This window comes from Meles meles, chromosome 6 (genome assembly GCF_922984935.1).
Source record: "Meles meles chromosome 6, mMelMel3.1 paternal haplotype, whole genome shotgun sequence".
NCBI classification, from domain to species: Eukaryota; Metazoa; Chordata; class Mammalia; order Carnivora; family Mustelidae; genus Meles; species Meles meles.
The window spans coordinates 43,382,433-43,408,125 of record NC_060071.1 but is presented as its reverse complement, the minus strand read 5'-3'; the positions used below and the strand labels follow the sequence as shown (position 1 = coordinate 43,408,125).

At 35.6% G+C, this 25,693-nt stretch overlaps 1 protein-coding gene across 3 annotated transcripts in view; it reads right to left on the bottom strand.

Annotated features, from left to right (window-relative positions):
• MINDY2 (MINDY lysine 48 deubiquitinase 2) overlaps nucleotides 1-25,693 on the bottom strand; it is a 79,721-nt gene that overhangs the window by 9,232 nt on the left and 44,796 nt on the right. Inside the window, exons 5-9 of one of the 3 annotated variants that reach the window (XM_046008448.1) lie at nucleotides 24,362-24,464; nucleotides 18,075-18,217; nucleotides 3,663-3,836; nucleotides 841-1,035; nucleotides 522-582 (exon numbers count right to left, since the gene is read on the bottom strand). In XM_046008448.1, coding sequence (XP_045864404.1) covers nucleotides 532-582; nucleotides 841-1,035; nucleotides 3,663-3,836; nucleotides 18,075-18,217; nucleotides 24,362-24,464 — 666 coding nt within the window. In that variant the 3' untranslated portion in view covers nucleotides 522-531. Of the gene's footprint in view, nucleotides 1-521; nucleotides 586-840; nucleotides 1,036-3,662; nucleotides 3,837-18,074; nucleotides 18,218-24,361; nucleotides 24,465-25,693 lie in introns of those variants that run through there. The other 2 variants (XM_046008449.1, XM_046008447.1) reach the window with 2 other exon arrangements.

The window sequence follows — 25,693 nt, the reverse complement described above, 5'->3', positions numbered from 1 at the left end:
CCAAATTATGGAAGCAAACTAAGTGTCCATCAACGGAGACATGGTATATACACAATGGAGTATTATTCAGCCACGAAAAAAATGGAATCTTGTCATTTGCAACAACATGGATGGAACTAGACAGTATAGCACTCAGTGAAATAAGCTGGAGAAGCCAGTCAATATGATTTCACTCATATATGGAATTTTAGAAACAAAACTAAATGAACAAAGGAAGAAAAAAAGACAAACCCAAAAATGGACTCTTAACCATAAATAACAGACAGATGCTTCCCAGAGGGGAAGTGGATGGAGATGGAGGAATGGGGGGAATAAGTGAAGGCGATTAAAAGTACACTTAGTTTGACAAGCATTGAGTAATGCATAGAACTGTTAAATCACTATGTTGTACACCTGAAACTAATATAACACTGTATGTTAACTATGCTGGAATTAAAATTAAAAAAACAAAAAAACAAAAACAACTGAAGGGGCGCCTGGGTGGCTCAGTCGGTTAAGCTTCGACTCTTGATCTCAGCTCAGGTCCTGATCTCAGGGTCGTGAGTTCAAGCCCCGCGTTGGGCTCCACACTGGGCGTGGAGCCTACTTAAAAAACAAAACAAACAAAACAAAAAACAAAACTGAAAAATCTTGCCATCAGAAACTCAGGAAAAATAATTTCACTAAATGAGAAATATATTAAGATAATCACAAACTTATGACAATGCCATGAAACCATGGATGCTAAAATGCTAACAAAGCTCAAGAGTCAATACCTAATTTAAAAATAGTTATCTCAGTATAAACTTCTTTGTTGCTAAAGTCATCATTGTATTTAAGAATCAGAACACTAGTTTTTACCTGGGCCTGTGTAGAAGCAGAAGCAGCAGCAGCTGCTGCTTGTTCCTGCTCCTGATAATATTGAGAAGCCCGTCTATCCTCCTCTTCTTGGAGTTTCTTTGCTAGTTCCAAATCACTGATTCCTTCAGGTATTTGCTCCCAATTGATCTCTTGGCTCTGCTGTTCTTGTTGTAGAGATAATGCCATAAGGTAGTCCTAAGAAATTAAATTATAACCATCTTTAGCTATGAGAGTTTACTCAAGAACTGAGGAGTATAAACACAGAGGTTACAAAACTAAGAGGAAGGCTTCTTAAAAGCGTATCAGAGTTTAAATATAAAAACTAAAGTTACCTAAGTATTTCTGTTTGAGAGCCATAATCTCAGTGATGTTGCTATTATTCTAAATATTCTTGGAATTGATTTAAAATTATTCCTAGCACTAGCATATAAAGCATTCATGAAAGCTTTAAAAACAACTCATCTAAAAAAAACCAACCACCCCCACCCCCACCCCTTGGCAAAACTTCCCTTAGGGGCACCTTGCTGGCTTTGTCTATAGAGCGTGCACTTCTTGATCTTGGGGTCTTGAATTCAAGCCCCATGTTGGGCATAGAGCCTACTTTAAAAACAAACAAAAAAATAAGCCTCCCCCCAATTTATGAAAGAAACATGTCTGAAGAAAATTGAGACAAAATTAAAAAGTGTAAATAAGTTAAAATTACCTTATCGTTACACAAAGGTAACTATTGTTAACAGCAGATATATATCCATCTAGTTTTTTCTACATTCACATACAAACGCAAACACATTTCCCAACCTCCCATTAATGTCATAAAAGTCTTGTTAAAAAAATCAAAGAATTTCCCAAATCATGTATTAAATGTTCTTCCAAAACATGATTTTTAAAACCAACATAGTTGCCCATCATATAGTGATACTCAATTACTTAACCACCTCCTCCTTCCTCCCACAAACACCCCCAAATTATTTCCTATAAGAAAATGTGATGCATCTTCTTTTTTGCTGAAGGTTATATTATCTAACTTCACACCCACATTTATAAAGAATTAGTATGAACGGAACTTGACTACTTTGTGCATCTCCCCCAAACCACCCTCAAAATTAGAGAATTTTAATTACCCACAGATGATATCTAAAAGGTCGTTGCCTAAGAAGACTTTGTCCTCTCTAGCATGAATATCTTATTCAATTCAATTTTTTCTCCTCACTTCTTCAAACTGCTCTTTGCCACATCTCATGGTCTTAAATCCACTCCTTCCTTCCAACTTCCACAGACATTATCCCTTATCTTTTTTTTTCTCAGCATCTTACAACTTTACTACTATGGCAACTTATTGCTTTACCTTCATTCCCTCTGCTCGGGTATTTTTTTATATACAGAGTTAGAAAAATCTTGCACATTTCTCTCAAGTAATATTTTTTTAAATGTCCCATAAAGTTTCTGAAGGAAAATGAGCATGTTATTTATAGATATTTGTATACTTAACTTCCAAGAGTCCTAGAAAGATCAGCATTTGTTTGAATCCGGTATTCTTCTGTGCACTCACAGCTTACTATTCAAAGTGCTATCATAAGACTTAACATATAATTATTAGTTGGTCAAATATTTGCCTCTCTGTTAGACTGTAGAATTTTTGAGGATAGAGCTAAATGATTTATCTTTGAATCCCCAGGACCTTGTTACTAGTGCCAGGAACACAACTCAATGAATATTGGCTAAGTGAACAGTCTCTATGTACTCGAATTTTAGTATCAGAAACATGTGCCAACTGTTCAACATAACCATGTTTCTGCCTCAGTCAGGGAAGAAGTCCATCACTGTTATACTTCTAGGAATAAGTACACTTGTGGCTCCGAGACTGCTCACCTAGAGCAGTCTCTGTTCTACACGAGAATTCCACTCATTAGTGCAGCTCTTGCTCTAAATGTCGTCTTACCCTGGAGTCTAAGGCTTAGAACACACACCTACTTTTTTACCCTCTCTTTCTCCTACTTCTGACTAGCCAAAATGTATCTCTAATCTGTGCTCAGCTCATCTCTACCATCATGGCTAAGCCATCATTATCTCTTACTTGAATTGCTAGTTGTCTAGTTGTCTAACCTGTGTCGTCTGTTTACACCTATGCATTCCTCACATAGTAGCCTTTAAGAAAGGTAAAGTAGATCATCTCACTTCCATGTTTAACACTTGGCATATCTTTCCTATTATAGTTTAGAATAAAATTCAAACTGAACCTTTGGCCTTCAGAATTCAATATAATCTGGCCTTCTGAACCAAAGTGTATAATCAATGTATAATATGTAAAATTATCACCTACTGATTTAGGAAATGTCAGGAATATCTCACAATAACTTTTTTTTTTAAGATTTTATTTATTTATTTGACAGACAGAGATCACAAGTAGGCAGAGAGGCAGGCAGAGAAAGAGGGGGAAGCAGGCTCTCCGCTGAGTAGAGAGCCCGATGTGGGGCTCAATCCCAAGACCCCAAGATCATGCCCTGAGCCGAAAGCAGAGGCTTTAACCCACTGAGCCACCCAGGTGCCCCCTCACAATAAGTCTTTAATTCAAAAGTTTTGGATAACTGAATTCACATTTGAAAGGAATGAGCATTTTATTTTTTATTCTGTTAAAAATATTTTATTTATTAGGGGGAGAGGCAGAGACTCCACATAGGGCTCGATCCCAGGACCCTGGATTATGACCACAGCCAAAGTCAGATGCTTAACTGACTGAGCCACCCAGACACCCCGAAAGCAAGAGCATTTAAAACCATATGAAGAAAAAAAAAAAAAAAACCATATGAAGAAGACAAATTTACCTGATCTATCTGATCTTGCTGTCCTCTATATACGGTTTCAGGATCTGAAGGAGGCCGCAGATGAAATTCTGAGTCACAGAAATTTCCATCACCATCCACATTGTGTAGGCTTTCCCAAACAACTTTTTCTTCAGTAAGAAACCCCTGGTCTGTTACCAGCAAATACAGCAGACCCTTAATAAGAAAGAGAAAGGACTATTAAATTGGCCAAAACTAGTTAACACTTAAGGGAAATTTTATCACCTGTATGTTTAAAGCATATTAATTTTTCCTATTAGTTAGATACAATAAATAGTAGACAAAGTAGATATCTTATTTGTTCACTGACTTAGGTCTACCTGGCTTTGAATATAGTTTATAAGTGGTATGCTGTAGTATAACGAGAAGTAGGAAGCTGCTGATAGGTTCAACTACTACATGACTTATCAGTAAACCTTTGGGGGTTTATAATCTCATTTCATAAAATAGAAATATACTATACAAGTTCCTTAAATACATATCGGGTAACAAGACATAGTCATAATAAAATGACTAAATGATATCATACTGCCTGTTTATTAAAAATAAAAAAATTAAGCCTATATTTATAGACTAATCCAATCCACACAATTTTTTTCTTTTTCTGCTAGCACCATTAGCTGTTCTTCTTTGATATACCATACTTTGCACTTATTTCTATTGGGGCACTGAATCACACTGTGCCATGACTGTTTCCCTGGCCTTGTTCCCAGACTATGTTGTTGTTGTTTTTTTTAAAGATTTTATTTATCTATTTGACAGAGAGAAATCACAAGCAGGCAGAGAGGCAAGCAGAGAGAGAGGAAGGGAAGCAGGCTCCCTGCTGAGCAGAGAACCTGACACGGGGCTCGATCCCAGGACCCCGAGACCATGACCCGACTATGTTTTTAAATCTCTGTTATCTCTTGGCCTAGTGTACGGTGCATCATAAAGTTGAAGTCTAATATGTATTGACTCAATTAATGAATTAAGTTGTATTTACAGTCATTACCACAGAATTTAGTACCAACCTCTAATTTTTCATATGCATTAGTTCTAATTCCAATCATATGTAAAGCGTCCCTATGATACCATATAAGGTTTATAAGCCATTTTTAGTTCAGATCTGCCAAAGATATGACTTCCATTTACTTGCTTAGAGTTCCCACTGGTTAATAGGGTATTTGTTGTTGCACAGGATTCATGCTTCTCATGTTCTCTCATCAAAATTAAACTTAATAATTAAGAATAAGAAATTCCTTTAGAGAGATTGGTGGTGGGGTTAGGGAAATCCCTGGATAGAACCATAACTCTATGATCAACTAATCTTCGACAAAACAGGAAAGAATATCCAATGGGGAAAAGACAGTCTCTTCAACAAATGGTGTTGAGAAAACTGGACAGTAACATGCAGAAGAATGAAAGTGGATCACTTTCTTATACCATACACAAAAATAAATTCAAAATGGATGAGAGATCTAAATGTGAGACCTGAAACGGTAAAAATACTAGAGGAGAAAACGGGCAGTAAACTCTTTGACATCACCCGTAGCAACTTCTTACTAGATACATTTCCTGAGGTAAAGGAAAAAAAAGCAAAAATAAACTACTAGGACTTCAAGATAAAAAGCTGCTCCACAGTGAAGGAAACGATTAAAAAAAAAACAACAAAAAAAACTAAAGGCAACCTTTGGAACAGGAGAAGATATTTGTAAATGACATTTGGGATAAAGGGTTAATATCCAAAATATATAAAGAACTTATACAACATCCAAAAAAAAAAAACAAATAATTCAGTTAAACTGGGCAGAACATATGAAGAGACGTTTTTCCCAAAGAAGAAATAGAGATGACTAACAGATATATGAAAAGATGCTCAACATCACTCATCATCAGGGAAATGCAAATCATGAGGTTATCACCTCACACCTGTTAAGAATGGCTAAAATTAACAACACAGGAAACAACAGATGTTGGCAAGGATGCAGCAAAAGGGGAACCCTCCTACACTGTTTTTGGGAATCCAAGCTATGCAGCCACGCTGGAAAACAGTATGGAGGTTGCTCAAAAAGTTAAAAATAGAGCTACCCTATGACCCAGCAATTGCACTACTAAAGTATTTACCCAAAGGATACAAGAGTACTGATTTGGCACTCTGATGTTTATAGCAGCATTATCTACAATAGCCAAATTATGGAAAGAGGCCAAATGTCCACTGACTGATGGAGATATATCTCCATATCCACACGTGTAATACACACACACACACACACACACACGGAATATTACTCAGCCATAAAAAGCAATGAAATCTTGCCATTTACAAGAAACTATTGTCTAAACTCTGAAGCTTTAAAAAAACTAAGTAATTATTCTTTTTGAACATTTACTGTATGTCCAGCACTATGTGACACAGCTATTCCTAAATCTAAAATAGGAAATCTTTCCTATTGCCTACTACCAGTTATATCTAAGAATTAGCTGTAGATACTGATTAATTTATATGGTCATTGAAATTACTATAGCAATATAAGAAGTATTCATAAAGAAAAACATTTTGCCACATACAGTTTAAAGACATTGCTTTAAGCAAGAATTACGATTGATATCTCATTCTTTTTTAATCAAGTAGGTTCTAGTTCATCAAATATTTGAATACCTACCACATGCTCAGTACTATGCTAAGTGCTTGAGGATTCGTATCATGAAAAGTAATGATCTTTCCTTACTTTATATTAGGTACCCCTTTTATGTTATTCCACAAATACTACACTTACCACTATCATAGCACTTTATACATCGAACTGCAGTTGTGTATCTATTTACTTATTGTTGTAATGTATTTCAAGCTCCTTAAGGACTAGAGCCATATTTTATTCATCCATGCATCCTCATTACCTAACATATTTTTAATATCCAGAACGGTCTAATTTGCCCTAAAATAATTTAAAAGAAAAAAGTTCTTAAAAAAAAAAGTTCTAAAAACTCTTTCCAGCCAATTTTCCACTGAATAGATCTGACCCTTCTATGTATATACTTACCAGAGTATATTAATATACCATTATATTATGTAATATCTAGGTTTTATGATTTATTTAAGTCCTATGTTAGAGTGGCTACTTACTAGGAGAGAAATTACAGTCTTATTCTCCAAATCACACTTTAAGATGGGTAAATTCTGGGGAGGGTTTTACTGAAAGCTATTGCCATCCATAGCATATGAATACTTACAAGTTTAACAAAAATGGTGTTTCTTTCTTAAAATAGGTGACCTGTCTTCTCATGGACCATCAGTCTCAATTTCTTCCCCTTTTAGATCTTGACATTTATCAAAGAAGTCTGTAGTCTACCATCAATAATGCTAGTTATTACTCAACAGTTCCTTTATATAATTGCATTGTAGAATCGCAAAGTGGGGGCGCCTGGGTGGCTCATTGGGTTAAGCCTCTGCCTTCAGTTCAGGTCATGATCTGAACATGATCGAGCCCCGCATTGGGCTCTCTGCACAGTGGGGAGCCTGCTTCCTCCGCCCCCCCCCAACGTCTGCCTCTCTGCCTACTTGTGCTCTCTCACTCTGTCAAATAAATAAATAAATAAAATCTTTAAGAATCGCAAAGTGTGTATTAATATAGTATGGAATAGTTTAGGCCCATTGGTTCCTGAGAGTCCACAATTAAATGACCATCAAAAATAGTTCTTGCTTGGGCACCTGGGGGAATCAGTTGGTTAAGTGTCTGCCTTCAGCTCAGGTCATGGCCCTGGGCTCACTGAGTCCTGCATTGGGCTCCCTGCTCAGTCTGATTCGCCCTCTACCCATTCACTCATGTGCATTCTCCCTCTTTCTCTCTCTCTCACACAAAAATAAAATCTTAAAAAAAAAAAAAGAATAGTTCTTGCTTTTATATCCTAGCACTTTTGCTACATTATCTAGTCAAAGCATTCTTTTCTAAGCCTTGACTCTTACTACTCTTACTCACCAGTCTCTAAATACTAATCTCAAAAAAAACCAATAAAGGATGCATATATTAAATTTGTAAATTATGTAATGTATAAAATGTATATAAATTCTTTTATATGAAAATTTATAGGTAAATTTAATAACTTACAATTATATAATTTTTATGATTATAAAATTATAATTTTTATAAATTTTATAATTTATAATTATATAAATTTTAATTATATAAATTTTAAATATTTATAAAAATATTTATAATTTTTATAAACTAGGCAACTGGAGCACCAAAGACAGAATGAAAAACTATTCTATCTAAAATACCCTGATGGGGGGTGCCTGGGTGGCTCAGTGGGTTAAACCTCTGCCTTGGGCTCAGGTCTTGATCTCAGGGTCCTGGGATCGAGCCCTGCATCGGGCTCTCTGCTCAGCAGGGAGCCTGCTTCCCCTTCTCTCTCTCTGCCTGCCTCTCTGCCTACTTGTGATCTCTCTCTCTCTGTCAAATAAATAAATAAAATCTTGAAAAAAATAACAAAATAAAATACCCTGATGGGGCACCTGGATGGCTCAGTTGGTTAAGCATCTGCCTTTGGCTCAGGCCATGATGCTGGGGTCCTGGGATGAAACCTGGGATGGAACCTTGCTCAGTGGGACGTCTGCTTCTCCCTCTTCCCCCTCCCCCTTGCTCATGCTCTGTCTCTCTCTGAAATAGTCTTTAATAAATAAATAAAGTACCCTGATAGGTTAGTCCTATACAGAATATGGGTTACCTGTATTAACAACATACATGACAGTTTCACTGCAATTTGTAAATTGTTAAAAGAGAAGAAAACTTGTCAAACATATAAAAAAATTAATCATGTAATTACAGCCTTTAAACATGGAGGAAAGCGCTGCCCAAATATTTTTGTTGCTTTGCTTGGATTCAAATTACTTAATGTCTTTGGACCTTAGTTTTCTTTTCTTTATTATAAAGTAATATAAAGGCAGTTCAACCAGAGAATTTCTAAGATATTTTATAAATTGAAAGATCAACTTTACTACTACTTAACAAGCAGGCATCTTTCCCATCTACAAATAGCTTTCTTATCCATCTGGAGAGGCAGGACTGTTGAGTGTGGGCTTGAAAGTCAGGTTGGAGCTGCTTACAAACTAAATGGTCTTAGGCAAGTTACTTAGTGCCTGTAAGCCTATTCATTCAGTTGTGAAGTGGGATTAATAATACACACTCCTCATAGGGAAGCTGTGAAAATTAAGTAAGATAATGCATATTAAGTGTTTAAAACAATGCAAGGCACATTAATGCTTAATGAATATAAGATTCTATATTCATGAATACCACCGAACTCTATATCAGTTTCTCTATCTATTGCCTTTTACTGCCTCCTATTTAGAAGAAAAAGATGAATCTCTCTGCCTACACTATCATATCTATCACTTGTCTTAGTGTGTTTCTACATTCCTTATCCCTGCCCCCACTTAATGTGACAATTTTTTTTTTAAAGATTTAATTTATTTATTTGACAGACAGAGATCACAAGTAGGCAGAGAGGCAGGCAGAGAGAGAGGAGGAAGCAGGTTCCCTGCCGAGCAGAGAGTCCGATGTGGGGTTCGATCCCAGGACCCTGGTATCATGACCAGAGCCAAAGGCAGAGGCTTTAACCCACTGAGCCACCCAGGCACCTCTAATGTGACAATTTTTGATGTATCCACCACCTTTTAAAAATAACTAGATTAGGGCGGCTGGGTGGCTCAGTTGGTTGAGCAACTGCCTTCGCCTCAGGTCATGAACCTGGAGTCCTAGGATCAAGTCCCACAGCAGGCTCCCTGCTGGGGGGCGGGGGGGAGTCTGCTTCTCCCTCTGACCCCTTCTCTCTCATGTTCTCTCTCTCACAAATAAATAAAATGTATTTTTAAAAAAATAACTAGATTAGAAAAATAAAATAATTGAACTTTTATTTAAATGTAGCCTTCTATGGGGAAAAAAAAATCCCAATGTAGTCTTAGTCAAAGAGGAAAGAGAACAGATTTATTTATTATGGCGTTAGCACTTATTTAGCACTTATTTATTTAGCTCTTAGCACTTATTTATTTTTTGTAAAGATTTTTATTTATTTATTTGACAGAGAGAGAGATCACAAGTAGGCAGAGAGGCAGGCAGAGAGAGAGAGAGAGGGAGGGAAGCAGGCTCCCCACTGAGCAGAGAGCCTGGTATGGGGCTCTAACCCAGAACCCTGAGATCATGACCTGAGCTGAAGGCAGAGGCTTAACCCACTGAGCCACCCAGGCGCCCTGTATTTCCCTCTAAACCACTTTTCACTTCTAATCCCTAAATGTAAAGTAAAAATGCAAACAAACAAAAGCCAACCTCAAAAACCCTGGTTTTGAATATACTCCAAGAGAAATGTAACTAAAGCGAAGGGGTAGAAGAAATAATAATGACATGGATAGAAAGTCTAACATGGATAAGGGATGATTAAGAGGAAGTCATGAATAGACACAAAAACAAAAGAGGGTGTCATGATGTGGAAACAGCTACATAGATGTCATTATATAAACCAAAGTTAAGCTAAGTGATCTACACAGAGGTCAAGGAATTTGTAGTTTATCTTACTAAAGAGAAAGCAGAAAGTACTGGATAATGGAGAAGGATCATAAGAATAAAATGGAGTAACTAGATCTTAGCTATAGAATTATATATTCTAGAATCTAAGAGTCATGATCATATAGATAATATGAGAAGCAAAACAGACCTACAAGGTCTTTCCTAAAATTAGATATACAAGGGTAGTTACTTACAACTCATTTTTACACTTTCAAATTTCCTGCCTGGATAAAAAAGTCACCTCTCTAGCTAGAACCACAGGAATGGCCCTGAAAGCATCTGCTCTCTCACTAGGAACTCCTCCTGCTGCTTTCAGATCCTCATCTAGTTATGTTGATGCACAAATCTTCATAGGATCAGTATTCATTAGGGATTTGCCGAGATGATCTGCCTGGTTTACCTGAACAAGATTAGGTGGAGGTATATGGAGTAAGATAACAGAAGTGACAGCAGAAATCGGCATATATATTTGTTCCTGACAGAAAGATGAGGGATGAAGAGTTTAAAAAACGATTCACAGAGGGCACTATTAAAACAGACCACTGGCAAGAGCTGGATTTGATTATTTTGCTAGTGATGAGATGAAACAGCACAGGTACTTGTCCAGAGTTTAGTAATGCTAAATCACAAATCTAGGAATAATAAGGGGCCTTCCCAATAAGAGGGAGTCAATAAATATCTATGGTTGGGGAAAATATCATGAGAGGCTATGCAATCAAAACCATAGATTATGCTGTGTTAGACAGTTGAGAAGTGCGAAGTCGATTGGTGGATGTTATTCAGGGGTTTAAAAAGTCAGTTTGACTCACACTACCATTGTGAGTCTGTAATGGCAGAAAGCTTAATAAAAAGTCTATGAAGATGGAATCATAAAGTTAGTAAAGAGAGAATACTTTGTCCAGGTACAAGTTTTAGAAATATCCATATTCTTCAGTGCTTTACATAGAGTCATCAAGAAGTCTAACCTAAGAGAGAATTTGCCTCTGCTCCTATTTAGTGTCTAAAGGGAGGAATCAGGACAAAGACGAGTACCAGAGAACGCTGTAACAGATATATACCTCCCCTTTGATCAAATAAAAGTCCATAGCTCATTTATCTCTAGAGTTTTAGAAGACTTTAAATGAAAAAAGTTTTTGACACATAGAGTTTAGAAAGTTCCTAAAGAAATAACACAACCAATAAGTAAACTGGAAATGACCTTTCCTAGGTAATCCTTTGTCCTGACAACATGGACTTCCTCCTTGTAGGTCTTGGTCCTTGGACGATAGTGGCATAGTGGCATTATGACATGACATGGTTATCAGAAAGCATAAAGATTCTTTCTGCAAATCACAATAAAGATAAGCCCCACAAACAAAATAATTTGGCTACAGATACATATGGCATTGTCAATTTATTATCGACATTTACATAAATACTATACTTTAATATTACATAATTTATTATTATAGGGTACTAGTTATAGATACCACTTATTTGTAATAGAAAGTATTCTATCCCTATGTTAAATTTATTTTTTGTTGAAAGTATATCTGGAATTCTGTGGGATGAACTGTATTCATACCATAGGTATTCCAAAGAGTTCATAGGGGTAGGAAGATGGGAAATAAAGTAATCATTAAATATGAATGCATAAAATGGCTCTAAAATCTCAGGGGTCTTAAAAGTGAAATGTTATGAAAACCTAATGTAGTATTAAAAGTAGCCATATCGGATAAAGATGTGGTATATATACACAATGGAATACTATGCAGCCATCAAAAGAAATGAAATCTTGCCATTTGCCACGACATGGATGGAACTAGAGGGTATTATGCTTAGCAAAATAAGTCAATTGGAGAAAGACAACTATCATATGATCTCTCTGATATGAGGAAGTGGAGATGCAATGTGGGGCGTTTGGGGGATAGGAGAAGAATAAATGAAACAAGATGGGATTGGGAGGGAGACAAACCATAAGTGACTCTTAATCTCACAAAACAAACTAAGGGTTGCTGGGGGATGGGGGGCCGGAAGAGTGGGGTGGGGTTATGGACACTGGGGAGGGTATGTGCTATGGTGAGTGCTGTGAAGTGTGTAAACCTGGCGATTCACAGACCTATACCTCTGGGGATAAAAATACATTATATGTTTATAAAAAAAAAATTTTTAAAATTAACAAAAAAAAAGTAGCCATATCTCGTTTGAAAAGCAGCTTTATAGTTTTTCTTTACTTATATCCTTATTAGATTATAGAGTCCCCAGGGTTTAAATTTATAAAGAACTATAGAAACTCTTAACAACCCAGAAATTAGTGGTAGAGAATAATAGTCTTAATGCTGGACAGGTTTAACAGAACAAGGGCACAATCTTATATCCTATTTCCTTATCAAGCAAGTATATACCATGTTGGAGGAATGCCTTCCCTAAACTCTATTAAGTATTCTTTTTTTTTTTTTAAAGATTTTTATTTATTTATTTGAGAGAGAGGCAGTGAGAGAGAGCATGAGTGAGGAGAAGGTCAGAGGGAGAAGCAGACTCCCCGTGGTGCTGGGAGCCTGATGTGGGACTCGATCCCGGGACTCCAGGATCATGACCTGAGCCGAAGGCAGTCGTCCAACCAACTGAGCCACCCAGGCGTCCCTCTATTAAGTATTCTTTTAGGGCTTCTAGCTCTACACCAACAGCCAAAGGAATGTTATAGATTTTGTTGTAGATCAATTAATCAGCCACTGGGTCAGAGGAGGGAAAGTGACTCTAACTCTTATAAAAGAATGTGCTCTTTGGGGGGCCTGGGTGGCTCAATCCGTCAAGTGTCAGACTCTTGGTTTCAGTTCAGGTCATGAACTCAGGGTCATGGGATCAAGCCCCCGAGTTAGATGCTCAGTGGGGAGTCTGCTAGAGATTCTCTCTCCCTTTCCATCTCCCTCTATCCCTCCTCCTGCTCATGTGCTTTCTCTCTAAAATAAATAAATAAATCATAAAGTGGAGAAAAGAAAAAAACCACACCTAGGATGTTCTTATTTAAAAAAAAAAAAAAAAGCACTCATTAAGTACTCTGCCAGATGTAAAGCAGTGTCTTATTTACAGACCCTCAGGACTGGATAGTTCAATAGGAATACAGGAAATATGACTGGACTGAGAGGATTATAATGGGGCATAAATAAATTGTTCACAAGCCTACCATATCCCTGGAAAACACAGGATTTGCATCATATTAAAATGGAGTTATTTCACTGAATGTAATGCATGTTCCTTGTTTGGACCCTGGTTTGAACAAATCGTTTATCAAACAATTTCAGGGACAAATGGGAAACTTGAATATGGCTTAGGTATTAGATGATATTAAAAACTGCAGTTAATTTTGTTAGATGTAGTAACAGTACTGTGATGTGAAAGGAAAATGTTCTTGTTTAGAGATGCATATTGAAATATAAGCAAAAATAGGTGAAAACAGTCAATACCAAATTACTGAAAGTGATGAGTATAATAGGCATTTAATAATTTAATTTTAATATTTTTTAATAATTTTAATAACTTAATGACATTAAATAGTGTCATTACTTTTTTCTAAGTTTGCCATTTTTCATAAAAAAAAACAAAAAAAGCAGTGTTATTGTTTCAGTTTTGTGGTCACTACAGTAAACAAGGGAAACTAAGCATTTCCCTTAGTGACTGACCATCAAAATAGTTGTTCCCATTTATCCCTTCTATAAAAACAGGATTACCTTAGTGAAGAATGATGTTCCTAAATTTCTCTGGTTTTCTATTCTTTACTGCACCCACTTAACAAAGTCCCAAATCTAGAATAACAAGCTAGTTACCTTTGCCATGCCTATACCCTGATGAATACTTCTACAGAAAAATTACACAAGAGGTATATTCATGTAATAATTACCACCCTCAAGACTACCTTAAATTCTCTAATTAGAACTTTCTCCTACACGCTGTAAAAACTATTTCAAATGACCTCCTTCAAATCTGTTACCAAACTTAACTACTCAATCTTAGTAAATGATCTTGCCTTCCAAATAATAGCAGAAACTAGGAAGCATTTAAACAGTAGCTTTCTCTACTTCCTGCCATCAGATCTATAAATTAGCTGTACTCATAGTCTATTCCTTCCCTCCTATACAATGAAGAAGTCTCTTTTTCAACTAAGGGTTAACCCCCTTCACCTGTGAAAATTTCTATCCTTTCTCACCTTCTTAGGAGCCTTCTCTCATCAACTATCTCCTCTCCGGTATCTTCAACCTTTCTCTACTGAGTCATTCATTATTGAAACATGATCACATCTCTCATATTAAACAACAATAACAACAATAAAACCCCTCTGGATCCATACTCCACTACAGCTCTGAGCCATTGATGTCTATGCCTCCCTCACAGACAGTTTCAGTTCATCATGTTTCTAGTTCCTGATGTCTCAATCATTTCCTAACCAATTCAAATTGAGTTTTTTCTGCTGCAACCATTCTCTAAAAGATACCAATGAAATCCTTATCATGTTATACTCCCAGTGTTGTCATCTTCCACATCTTCTCAACAGCATTTAACAACTGAGATCTCCAGTCTTCTTGAAATACTCTCTCCCTGTTGTCTTACATGATACCATACTCTTCAGATTTTCCTTTTCTTCTTTTCTTTCTCAGTCTCCTTTGCCAGTTCATACTCCTTTAGTTGATTCTTAAATACTGGCACTCCTTAAATCTCGGTCCTAAGTCTTCTCTTTTCTCCCCATTCTTTATTTTCCTTGTAAATCTCATCCTCTCCCCAAATTACCATTTATACATAAAAATTATTCCAGTCTTGAAACATTCACCCAACATTTCCACTTGGAGATATGCTTCAGAAGCACCTCTAACAGTTCCAAAGCTGATTCGTGCTATTTGTCATCTTTTTTTCAGTGTTCTCAGTGTCAATGAAGGGCACTGCCATTTTATACAGTTCTGCGTGCTCAGAGCCCAGAAACATTCTTTCTTAGTTTTTACATCCTAATCACCAAATCTGGTAGATTGTACCTCCTAAATTTCTATGGAATCTTTCTACTCTCCATGTCTTTACCATCCTAGTCCAAGTCACTGTAACATCTTACTTGGCTCCTGCAATGGTCTAAGTCCACATCCACATTTGCCCAAAAGTCCAAAGCATCTTAATGTTGACAAAGGGAATATGAAGATAACACAACACCTCAGATACTCTGTTTAGCCAGAGAATAAGGTTTACTGAGAAAAATGTGAAAGCAGAGAAATAACAGAATGCACCCATTCTCTGAGTTATCATTATCTCACAGAAATGTATACTTTGTCCAGAAACAGACACCTGGTAGAAAGTGCTTGAAGAGAGGTACCCCTTCCCCAACCATATAGGAACATTGGGAATACCTAGGTGACTAGTAAAGGATTTCTGTTCAGAGACATAGCCTTGACAGAAAAGAGAACAGCCTACAGTTTAGTCTGGGGAGGTTGCATAACCACCATCAATGTTTTCCCATTGAACTATCTCACCCCTGCTGAGGAAAAAAAAATCCCCCCAAAAGAAAACATAAAACAAAAAGAACTACTAGGCCATCAGGAGACCAAGGTGTGTTTCTCCTCTTAACTCAAGACTCTACAAGATCTGGTACTTGTTTATTTTTTTAGTCTCACCTCATGTCTCTTAATTTCTATGCTTTAACCACACAGGCCTTCTTTTCATTCCTTAAGGAATTAAGTTCTTTCCCTTCTCCAGGCTTTTGCACACACATGCTCTATCTGCTTAGTTAATCCTTTTTTTGCTAACTGATTAAACTCTTACAAGATTCATTTTTCAAGTCTCAGTTTATTTTTTTAATTTTTTAAAAAGATTTTATTTATTTATTTGAGAGAGCGAGAGAGCACAAGCAGGGGGAGTAGCAGGCAGAGGGAGGGCAAAACAGGCAAGGAGCCTGATGCAGGGGGCCGATCCCAGGACACCAAGATCCTGACCCCAGGCGAAGGCAAACGCTTTAACGACTGAGCCACCCAGGCGCCCCCAAGTCTCAGTTTAAATGTTCCCTTTCCAAGAAATCTTTCCTGACATACCTAGCTAGGTTATAAGTCCTGATAACAGCACTCACAGCATGTTTATGTACCCCTTAAAGTGTACCCCGATAGAAATAATAACTATTTGTACAATTATTTAACATATGTTTCTTGCCAAACTCAGGGGTCCTTAAATGGTAGGAACCAAAGCTGCCTTGCTCAGGCTGCAATACTTGGCTGAGCACCCAGACATAATCATGCTTAACAGTATTTGTTAAATGACTGAGGTGTGGACTTGAAGACATCCAGTAAAGCAAGATGACTTAGCAATATACACTATGTGGCAGTAATTCTATTTCTAAGGTTTTGGAGCCTTAAATTTCTGAAAAGTATGGGTGATTCTGGGTCAGCACCTAGCACACAACTACCTCAAATGTGGGAGCAATACAAATGAACCCCTGCTATAACTAATACAACAGGACAGCTAAGGCTTTAGAATATTTTTTTAATTAATTTTTTAAAATTTAAATTCTAGTGTAGTTAACATACAGTGTTATTAGTTTCAGGTGTACAATATAGTGATTCAACAATTCCACATACTGCTCAGTACTTAGGGCATTCATATGTAAGCAAACAAATCACTATTTTACACTGCTTTGTGCAATTCATTGATTAAAGTGTAGAAGCAAATATTAAGACCCCATTTCTAACTTCAATCCGCTTACTTTCATTTAGAGAAAGAAGGCACATTTACACGAAAAGAAAACTGGTAAGTAGGTACTCATCCATAAGGGAAGTAAGAATGACATGGCTCACAACAGCTAGAGGAGATGGGTAAAGCAGTGATCCTCAGCATCAGTTGCACACTTAAATCAGCTGGGGAGCATTTAACAAATACAGATGCTTAGGTCCTACCTCTACACATTCTGATTGAACTGAGTTTGTAGTGAGGTCTGGGCATTGGTATTTTTTAAAAAGGTTCCAGGTAGTTCTAGCATACAACCTGGTTGAGAACTACTGGTTTTAGGAGAAAAGGAGTAGCTGTACTGGAGAGTTAGCATTTGAAAGGCTTCTTAAAAGCTAGGTGAAATGTGGATAAACTAAGAGGAGTGAGGATCTTTTCAAATAGGAATTAAGGAGTAAGAAATGATGGAAAAAGTGCAGAAATGGTAAAGCGTTAAGTGTGTATGAAGACAGATGATTATTAATGAGTAGGCAGACTATATGGCTGAAGTACAGTGTTGGCATAGGACGACAGCAGAAAACACCTTGCATTTTTATCTTCTAAGCACTGAGTGCTGCTGAGCATTTTTGCTATATTATTGACATGATCAGAGTAGTATTCTACCACGGAAGGCCCCCTTAAGTTGCAAAACTCCTCAAATAGGCAGCAGCTGTAAAAATGGAAGAGATATGGATGAAGAAATAACAAAGAGGATAAATCAGTAAGATTTTTTGCAGAGCCATAAATGGCATAAGAAGAATTTAAAGTCACACCGATAACTTTAGTAATAATAAACACTATCATAAAGAGAAATCCTCATTCTTTCTTCTAACTTCCCCTCAAAGATATATATCCATCATTAGCAATCATAGTTCTATCTCTTTATCTTTTTTTCTTAGAAAGGAAATAATATTTTTTAACATAGTAATCTGTGAAAAAGGAGTTGAGACTTAAAACAAAAAGCTGATTTGAAGTAACACTTAAATTGTGAATCCACTGCATCCTAAATATTTAATAATTACTTTCATAAATCCAATGAATAAAGAATATTATGCTGAATTTTTTAAATTTTGAAGTAGATCATAAGACACCTCTAAATCCAACTCCTTTAATTCAGAATAACAATTAAATAGCTATTTCTATATCATACCTTGTATTTGGTCATGGTGCTAAAATGATTATTCCGAAAGAACACACAAAGTTCTCCTTCCTGAACCGTTGAAGTTAGTTCACATAATCCATGGTAAGTCAGTTGAGTGGCTGTGTTATTTAGAAACTGCTCAGCTACAAAGCCTATGGAACCAATGCATAATATTAGATGGAAGAATAATTTCAGAATTAAAAAGTTTTTCTATTTATACTATTTTTCTATTTATACTGTGTTCCAAGTATGAAGAAAGGCCAATCAAAATAAGATTTAACTACTATAACATGATGACTCCAAATTGAAGATTTTTCTTTGTAATTCTGCTATGGAAGATGTGTCTATAGACATTCTCCATCCTAAAGAAACAGTTACGTGAGCTTCTTTTTATTAACAATAAATGTATTTGCTTATACTACACCTACTTCCAAAAAGGATTTTAGGCAACTACCAATAGAAGATACAGACAAAATAGCACTAAAGCCTATTAAAACAAATATGAAGACATGAGTTAGCAATTTAAAAAGTAGGAATTAAAGATGTATGTCAACAGCGACTTTCCCAGTGGAAAGGTGTTTAACAACTTCAGTTGTTTTAAGATGTTAGCAAAGATCCCAGATAATTCTCAATTCACAAACTGTTCAGTTTTTGCTGAATAAAAGACTAAAAACTTAAAGTAGGTGTGAAACTAAGTAGAAAACAATGGGATAACTGATGCCACTTTTATCTTAATGTCCTCCCACATATACCACTCATTATGTAGATATATCAAGTTCAGAGACAGAAATGATCTCTTTTCTTTTCAAAACACAGTGAAATATAAAGAAGTTTTCTGGGGTTTAATTTAAAAGATATACATACAGTTGATCCTCATTATTTGTGCACTTTCGTACCTGCAAATTTGCCTAGTAACTAAAATTTATTTATAAATCCAAAAATCAATACTGTGCTTCAGGGTAAATCTTAGATCTGGGCAAAGTGGCAAAAATTTTGAGTCACTCAATGCACACATTCCCCACTGAGGTCAAGCAAGGCAATGTTCTGCCTTCTTATTTCAGCTTTCTTACTATAAACAGACTTTTCACAGTCTATTAGGTATGCCTTTCAGGGTGTGTAAAATGGCCCTCATGCATACTGCTGAAGTGCTGGGAAGTTAAAGGCTGTGATGTGCCCTATAGAGAAAACACATTTTTGCAGATTCATTCACACATGAGTTATAGTGCTGCCGGCCATGTGTTTAATGTTAATGAATCAACGATATGTATTAAATAAATGTCTAAATAAATAATAAATGTCTCTAAACAGAAACACAAATAAAACAAGGTTATATATTGATCAGTTGATGAAAATCTTGTGACCAGAGGCTCAGAGGAACCTACTCTTGTGTTTCCCCTAGGAGCAGTGGCTCAGTATTCATGAATTCAATGTTCACAGCAACTTTACAGAATATAACTACCAGGAATAATGAGAATCTGTGTAAATAACTTGAAAAGCTGTATTCTTCTTCTTTCCTTCTTTTTTTCATCCTTATGCTCCCTTCCTTTAATAAGGAGTGTCTCAGTAGCAATGGGGGTGAGGGTGGGGGTGGGGTAGGGTGGAACAGAATGCTCTAAAAAGTTTTATAAGTGAACAGAGAGGTGCAGATACAGGGAGTAAAGAGAAACCTCCAATAAGAAACTGACACCTCAACAAGAAATTGAAAATAAACTTGGTAGGGCCAGAGGCAGCCAGATAACATAGGTTTATTCCATTCCCTCTCTATCCCTCACCCTTAGTATCAAGCTAGAGCACTTCAAGCTGCAAAGTGGTTGTAAAAAGCTACCAATGTATCACACTATTCCAAGGAATTGGTTAAGGCTGGAGGGGAAGTGCAAAAAAGTTATATAGAAGGTCCCTGCCAAAGGAAATTTATAGCTCATTTGCAACTTGCTGCGTTTATATTTAGAAGAGCTCCCTGCTTCAATTATTACCATTACTTTGCGAAGTACTAAGTTACTGAGGACAAAAATCAGTTATATACTAAAGCACTTGCCATATTTAACAGTAAGTCTTAAGCACTATACCTATGCTGAGAAGTAGCTCTGCTCTACGTAATATCCATGTTACTAAATGCTTCCTTCAGAAAGATGTTTCTAAATACCCCTCCCACATCTCACACAATATTCTCTCTAAAAATTCCTTTCAAAAAGATAAAAAAAAAATGAGTGGAGGGGTACATGGGTGGCTCAGTCATTGGGCATCTGCCTTTGGCTCAAAGCACCGCATTGGGCTCCCTGATCGGCAGGAAGCCTGCTTTTCCCTCTCCCATGCCCCCTGCTTCTGTTCTCTCTCTCACTGTGTTGCTGTCAAATAAATAAATAAAATATTTTTTTAAAAAAGGAGTGGAGATTACTGAATTCACAACATTACTTCATGTTGTGAAATTAAAAAATGCTACACTAGAAAGGTCTTTCTCAGCTACTACTTTCTAGAGAACAGGATATCAGCTCAAGAGAGAATACATGATTTGCTCAAGGACATAAAACTAGTTACAGCAAAGTGAAGACTGGAGCCCAGGAGAATTACTGGTATTAAGTTTAAAAATTTAGTGCTGATTATTATAAATGCAAACTGAATTGTATTTCTCCCAAGCCATAAAACATATTCTAATTTAGACTTATAGAGAACAATGTTTCCTAATTCTTTTACCAACTCTTAAAATGAGCCCTGTGATTTTCATGGAATATTCAAAAGCTTAATGGAGGAGGAGAAAACACTTTTTATTTTACAGAAGACTGCCAACTAAAAACATAGGAGGAATAATAGAAATATCATAATCACCATAGTAGGGGTTGATTCAGACAAGAATCAGTGAATGCCAATTGTACTAGCTAAAAGATTATTAGGGAACAGGGTATTCACACAGTTTCAAAGCACGATACCAGAGATTACTAATTAATTACAAAAGGCAAGGGCATCTTTACAACAAAGAAATCTGGCAGATACTGCCTTAATCATATTTCAACATCACCAATAATGGGATAATCAGACATCTTGTACTACCTGAATGTGATGCACTGGGAAAGACACAGTATCTAGCACCTATATAGTATTCCCACCAAAAATGTATGACCTATACTACTCATGAGGAAACAATCAAATGAATCCAAATTGAAGACTATTCTACCAAAAAAACTGGCCTGGACTAATCAAGAAAAGGCAGTATCAGAAAAGACCAAAGAGAAAAAAAGAAGAGGAAAAAGATTTGGGATCTGTTCTAGATTACAGGAAGCTAAATTGAAATGACAATTAAATGATTCTTGATTGGAGCCTACACTGAAAAAACTTCAAAGCTAAAAGAGGCATTATTGGGACAATTAGAAAATTGAGAATATGAACAGTATATTAGATAAATATACTGTATTTGCTACAAGTAGCATCACTTGTATTGATGCTCAATTTCCTGAGATAATTGTATTATGACTAGATAGAACTCTCGTTTTTAGGAGACAACTGTTGAAGCATTAATGGATAAAGTTCTATGATACCTGCAATTAATTCTCACATGATTTAGGAAAGTGTGTGTGTGTGTGCCGAGAGAGAAAGCAAAACTTCAATATGTTAATAATTGGTGAATTCAGGCAAAGTGGATTATAATCACTGTACTATTCCAATTTTTTCACGAGTCTGAGAGTTTTCAAAATAAAGAAAAAGAAGAGTAAATCAGTATCATTTAATCAGAAATAACATGAATTCAAACTATAATCTTCAGTATTGATGGCATATGATAAAAGCTCAATAAATATTTGAATAAATGAATATCCTGGAATTATTTGAGCATTTTTTTTTAAACTTAGGAATAACTATTAAAGAAGACATTATTCCCAAAAAAGCAACTGGAATTAAATGACCAGCTCAAGTAAAGTCTGGCAGCTGGTACTGTGTTGTTTTTTTTTTTCTTATTGATTTTTGCTGCCACGCCGTAACCATCATTATAACTAGATTCAAAAAAGTACTGCCACCCAAAAGAGGTAGCACATAATACATACTCTCTAAGTACATGTAAAAGTTCTGTACTTTTACTTACAAGGCATTGCCATCAAAAGAAAAAAAAATGTTATCTGAAAGAAGGTAAAAGAATATCTAATTCTATTTAGCTAAATAACATTGCGTTTTCATCAAAAAGAATGATAGTAAAAATATATCTTGAATGAAATATTTGAATTAAAAAAAAAGTAGTTACCACCTGAGATTAAAGCTTAATACTTTTTAATGAAGAAGGATTAGAAATAAACCACCTTTGGGATATTTTATTGATTCAGAAGGAAAGTTACAGTTGTGGGCCAAACAGAAAAAGGAAGCAGACTCCTTCAGCTGAACACTATACCCAAGAAAATATGAGGAAGAAAACAATGGGAGGAAGCTAAATTGCTATATTTTAAGTAAAAATGTCCATTGTGGTCTTTTCTTTCCTATACCACTTCTTAGTGCCTATACAAATAAACCACTGTAACTGAATAATTATTTCAAACAGACTATACATTTGTAGTATACTGAAATCTACATAAAATTATTCCTTGCTATAAAAATCTGACATGCAGAATTCTACCATATAAAATTTATATACCAAGGAATTAATCAATTCTGGTATATATTGCCCCAAAATTCTATAGCACTAAAGAGGATGATTCCTTCCTTGCTTTTATCAAGGAGTTCTTCTCAAGATATTAATACTATATAAATTAGTTACAGTTTGTTAGAGAAACAGTAGCAGTAATTGTAACATCAGGTAGAGAGAAAGAAGTGATGAAGGGGCTGGATTTTTGCTGTTGTTCACTTTGTTAATTAGCATATTGCCTAAGTACATGACATTACTTGTTACATTACAGCCTGGCTTGGGAAAAATGTTGTTACCAAGTATTCCCTATAGCTTCCTATCCTGTAAGTCTGTTCACCCAAACATCATTTTTACAGCTATCATTCCATCTGTTAACACTTGCCGAATCCTCCTGTCCCCTCAATTACTACTGAATAGCGTATCAGATATTACGGAGAGAGCAGGCATCTACACATGGAAATTTTTTTTATAGTCTGTTTGTTCAGGAATATATAGTAATGAAAGTTTGGGTAAGAAAGGAGAAGTTCTAGTGAATGGAATTTTGTTAATTGAAAGTATTTTTAACAGCTTTTGTTGCGCCTCTGTCCCCTAAGATTAAATTTTGTTGCCTTGGGTTGCACTGAAAGAGCTGTTATACAAATCAGTGATCAGTATCCCTGTATATTTACGTATTTATTGAAAGTAAATCCTACGATAATTACAAAAACAAACAAAAAACAAAACAAAAACCTAGGATAAGTCTCCACTAAAATACTCTCTTTTCTTGCTACCTGCTTCTTGAATAAACATTTAAATTTGTGGGTAATTGAATAATTACTTGGGTTCTGATTAATGTAGCATGGGATACATGTAAATAGCTTCTCATATGTTCTTATATACTCTTGTAGCCACTTAGGTGTATTTTTTTTTAATGTGGTGATTATAACCAACTTTTATTATACTTCATGTAAAAGACCTGTGTCTGAGAGGATGATGATGATGAAGCCCATTCCCTACTCTCATTATTTCTCTCTCATTTATCCTTCAAACAGAGGAGAACAGGAGCCCAAGTATTCATGCACATTTATAAGTGAAGTGGGTTGTAGGAAAGGCATATCCAAATACTATGGATGCCAAAAACATCTGGTTTCAAATGTATTTTTCCCTTCATTGACCAGAACACAGATGAAAAAAACATGAAACTGCTTCTATAATGATAAATTTAACAATTTTAATTAGTTAGGGATTAGGAAATCTGATGATCTGAAGTATACTTTCATTTAGAATGGTTCTCTGATATAGTATATTGTACTGAAACATAAGGCAGAACTCTACTAAAATAAACACTTGAGTATGTAATACTCACTTTAATCAATTAGAGGAGGAATTGTAAAGTTCACTCAGTACTCCCAAATAATAACCCTTTTGTAAAAAAGGTAAATATCAATAACTCCTGGGTAACTGACCATATCAAAGCTAACAAGTGATGCCAAAGACTTTTAGTAGAATCCAGGCCTCATTTTAGAAGTCAAGTGAAAAGGGTTCTAGAAAAAAAACCTTTCACTGGTATCTTTAGAATAATTACTTCTTTTATAATTCCTACAAGTAGCATTACTTGGATTTTTTAGAAGTCTTATTTGTGATACTTAAAAGCTACTAAATTATAACACAAATTATTTTGCCAAGAATAAATCAGATATTAGGAGCACTCACCCACCTTCACTAACGAGCTCACTATTGTCTGACTGCTTACAAGAGATGATCTTCTCCACTAGTTGGTTGTAGCTGCAGTTACCAACAGCTTTTACAATGTCATCAATCTAGAAAACAAATGACTGTCTCACTAAACACGATAAGATTAAAAACAGTAACAAAGAAACCCATATCACTCTTTAGAGTTTTATTCTAATATTAAATGTAAAAATATTACTTATGAAAAAGAAAATCAACACCCAACAGTTCCTAATTTTGTTTATAGCTCATTATAACATACTATGAAAAATATTGCTTAGTTGTATTTCAATTATGCAAAAAACGATGAAATGGAATTATAACATGCAACTTTATTTCTTAAGGTTGTAAAGATGCATTTAAGTGATTAAAATAAAAAGTAAACTATTTCAGGGGGAAAAATAAGAACATTTCATTTTTTTCTAAAATACAAATATTCTGTAGTTAGAGCAAGGCAAATCTAAAGATAATTTATGGGATTAACAAAGTTCTCCCATTTTATTTACTTATTATTTAGTCCTTAGGAAAGTATAGTGGAGATGCAAGTAGACATAACCATATCATTTTCCTGAAGAAAAGTTAATATATATTAATCAGGGATAGTATTTGCCTCGTAAGTCTTATTTAATCTTTGTCTTTGGCAGTAGAGTAGAAAAGTAAATGCAAAGTCTTAAGCTATAGGAAAATGAAACTGGGCATCTCTACTCTCCTTCCATTATACTTTGCTTTGACTACTGAAGAAAAATAGGTTTCTGGTGTCTAAACAACTTGTTTTGATTGCCATCCCATCTGTAAAATATATTTACTTATAATCTATTTACATGTACTACTGTATTGATTAAATAAATACAAATTAATACAATGATATAACGTAAGAGGGCCAATGTTTTCTTTTCACATCCAAATGATCTTCTTGAACACTTATACTTTGAATACAATTCTTCACATAGTATCTGTACAAATAATACTCTGGACAATAGTTCTCAAACTGGAGAGCTTGTTAAAAAGATCCAAAAGAATTCCAGGCTCAAGTTGCTTCTCAGTTGTCTAAATTTTCATTTCACTGCTGCATAGCAAAGTTTAGGGAAAACTGCCCTAGGCTACAATTTCTTTGTTCCTGCGAAATTCTAGGATGAAAAAGCCTCTGAACCATTGTGGGACCAACTATTGAGAAGAGCAGTTAATTGAAAAAAAGTCACAGCAAGGAGTTGAGAAAAAATTTTATATATATACCCTGAACATTTCATGTTAAAATACACAATGTATTCACTTGTCAGTCTTTTGATGTAGAGCCAAGTAACTTTTTCTTCGAAAGCAG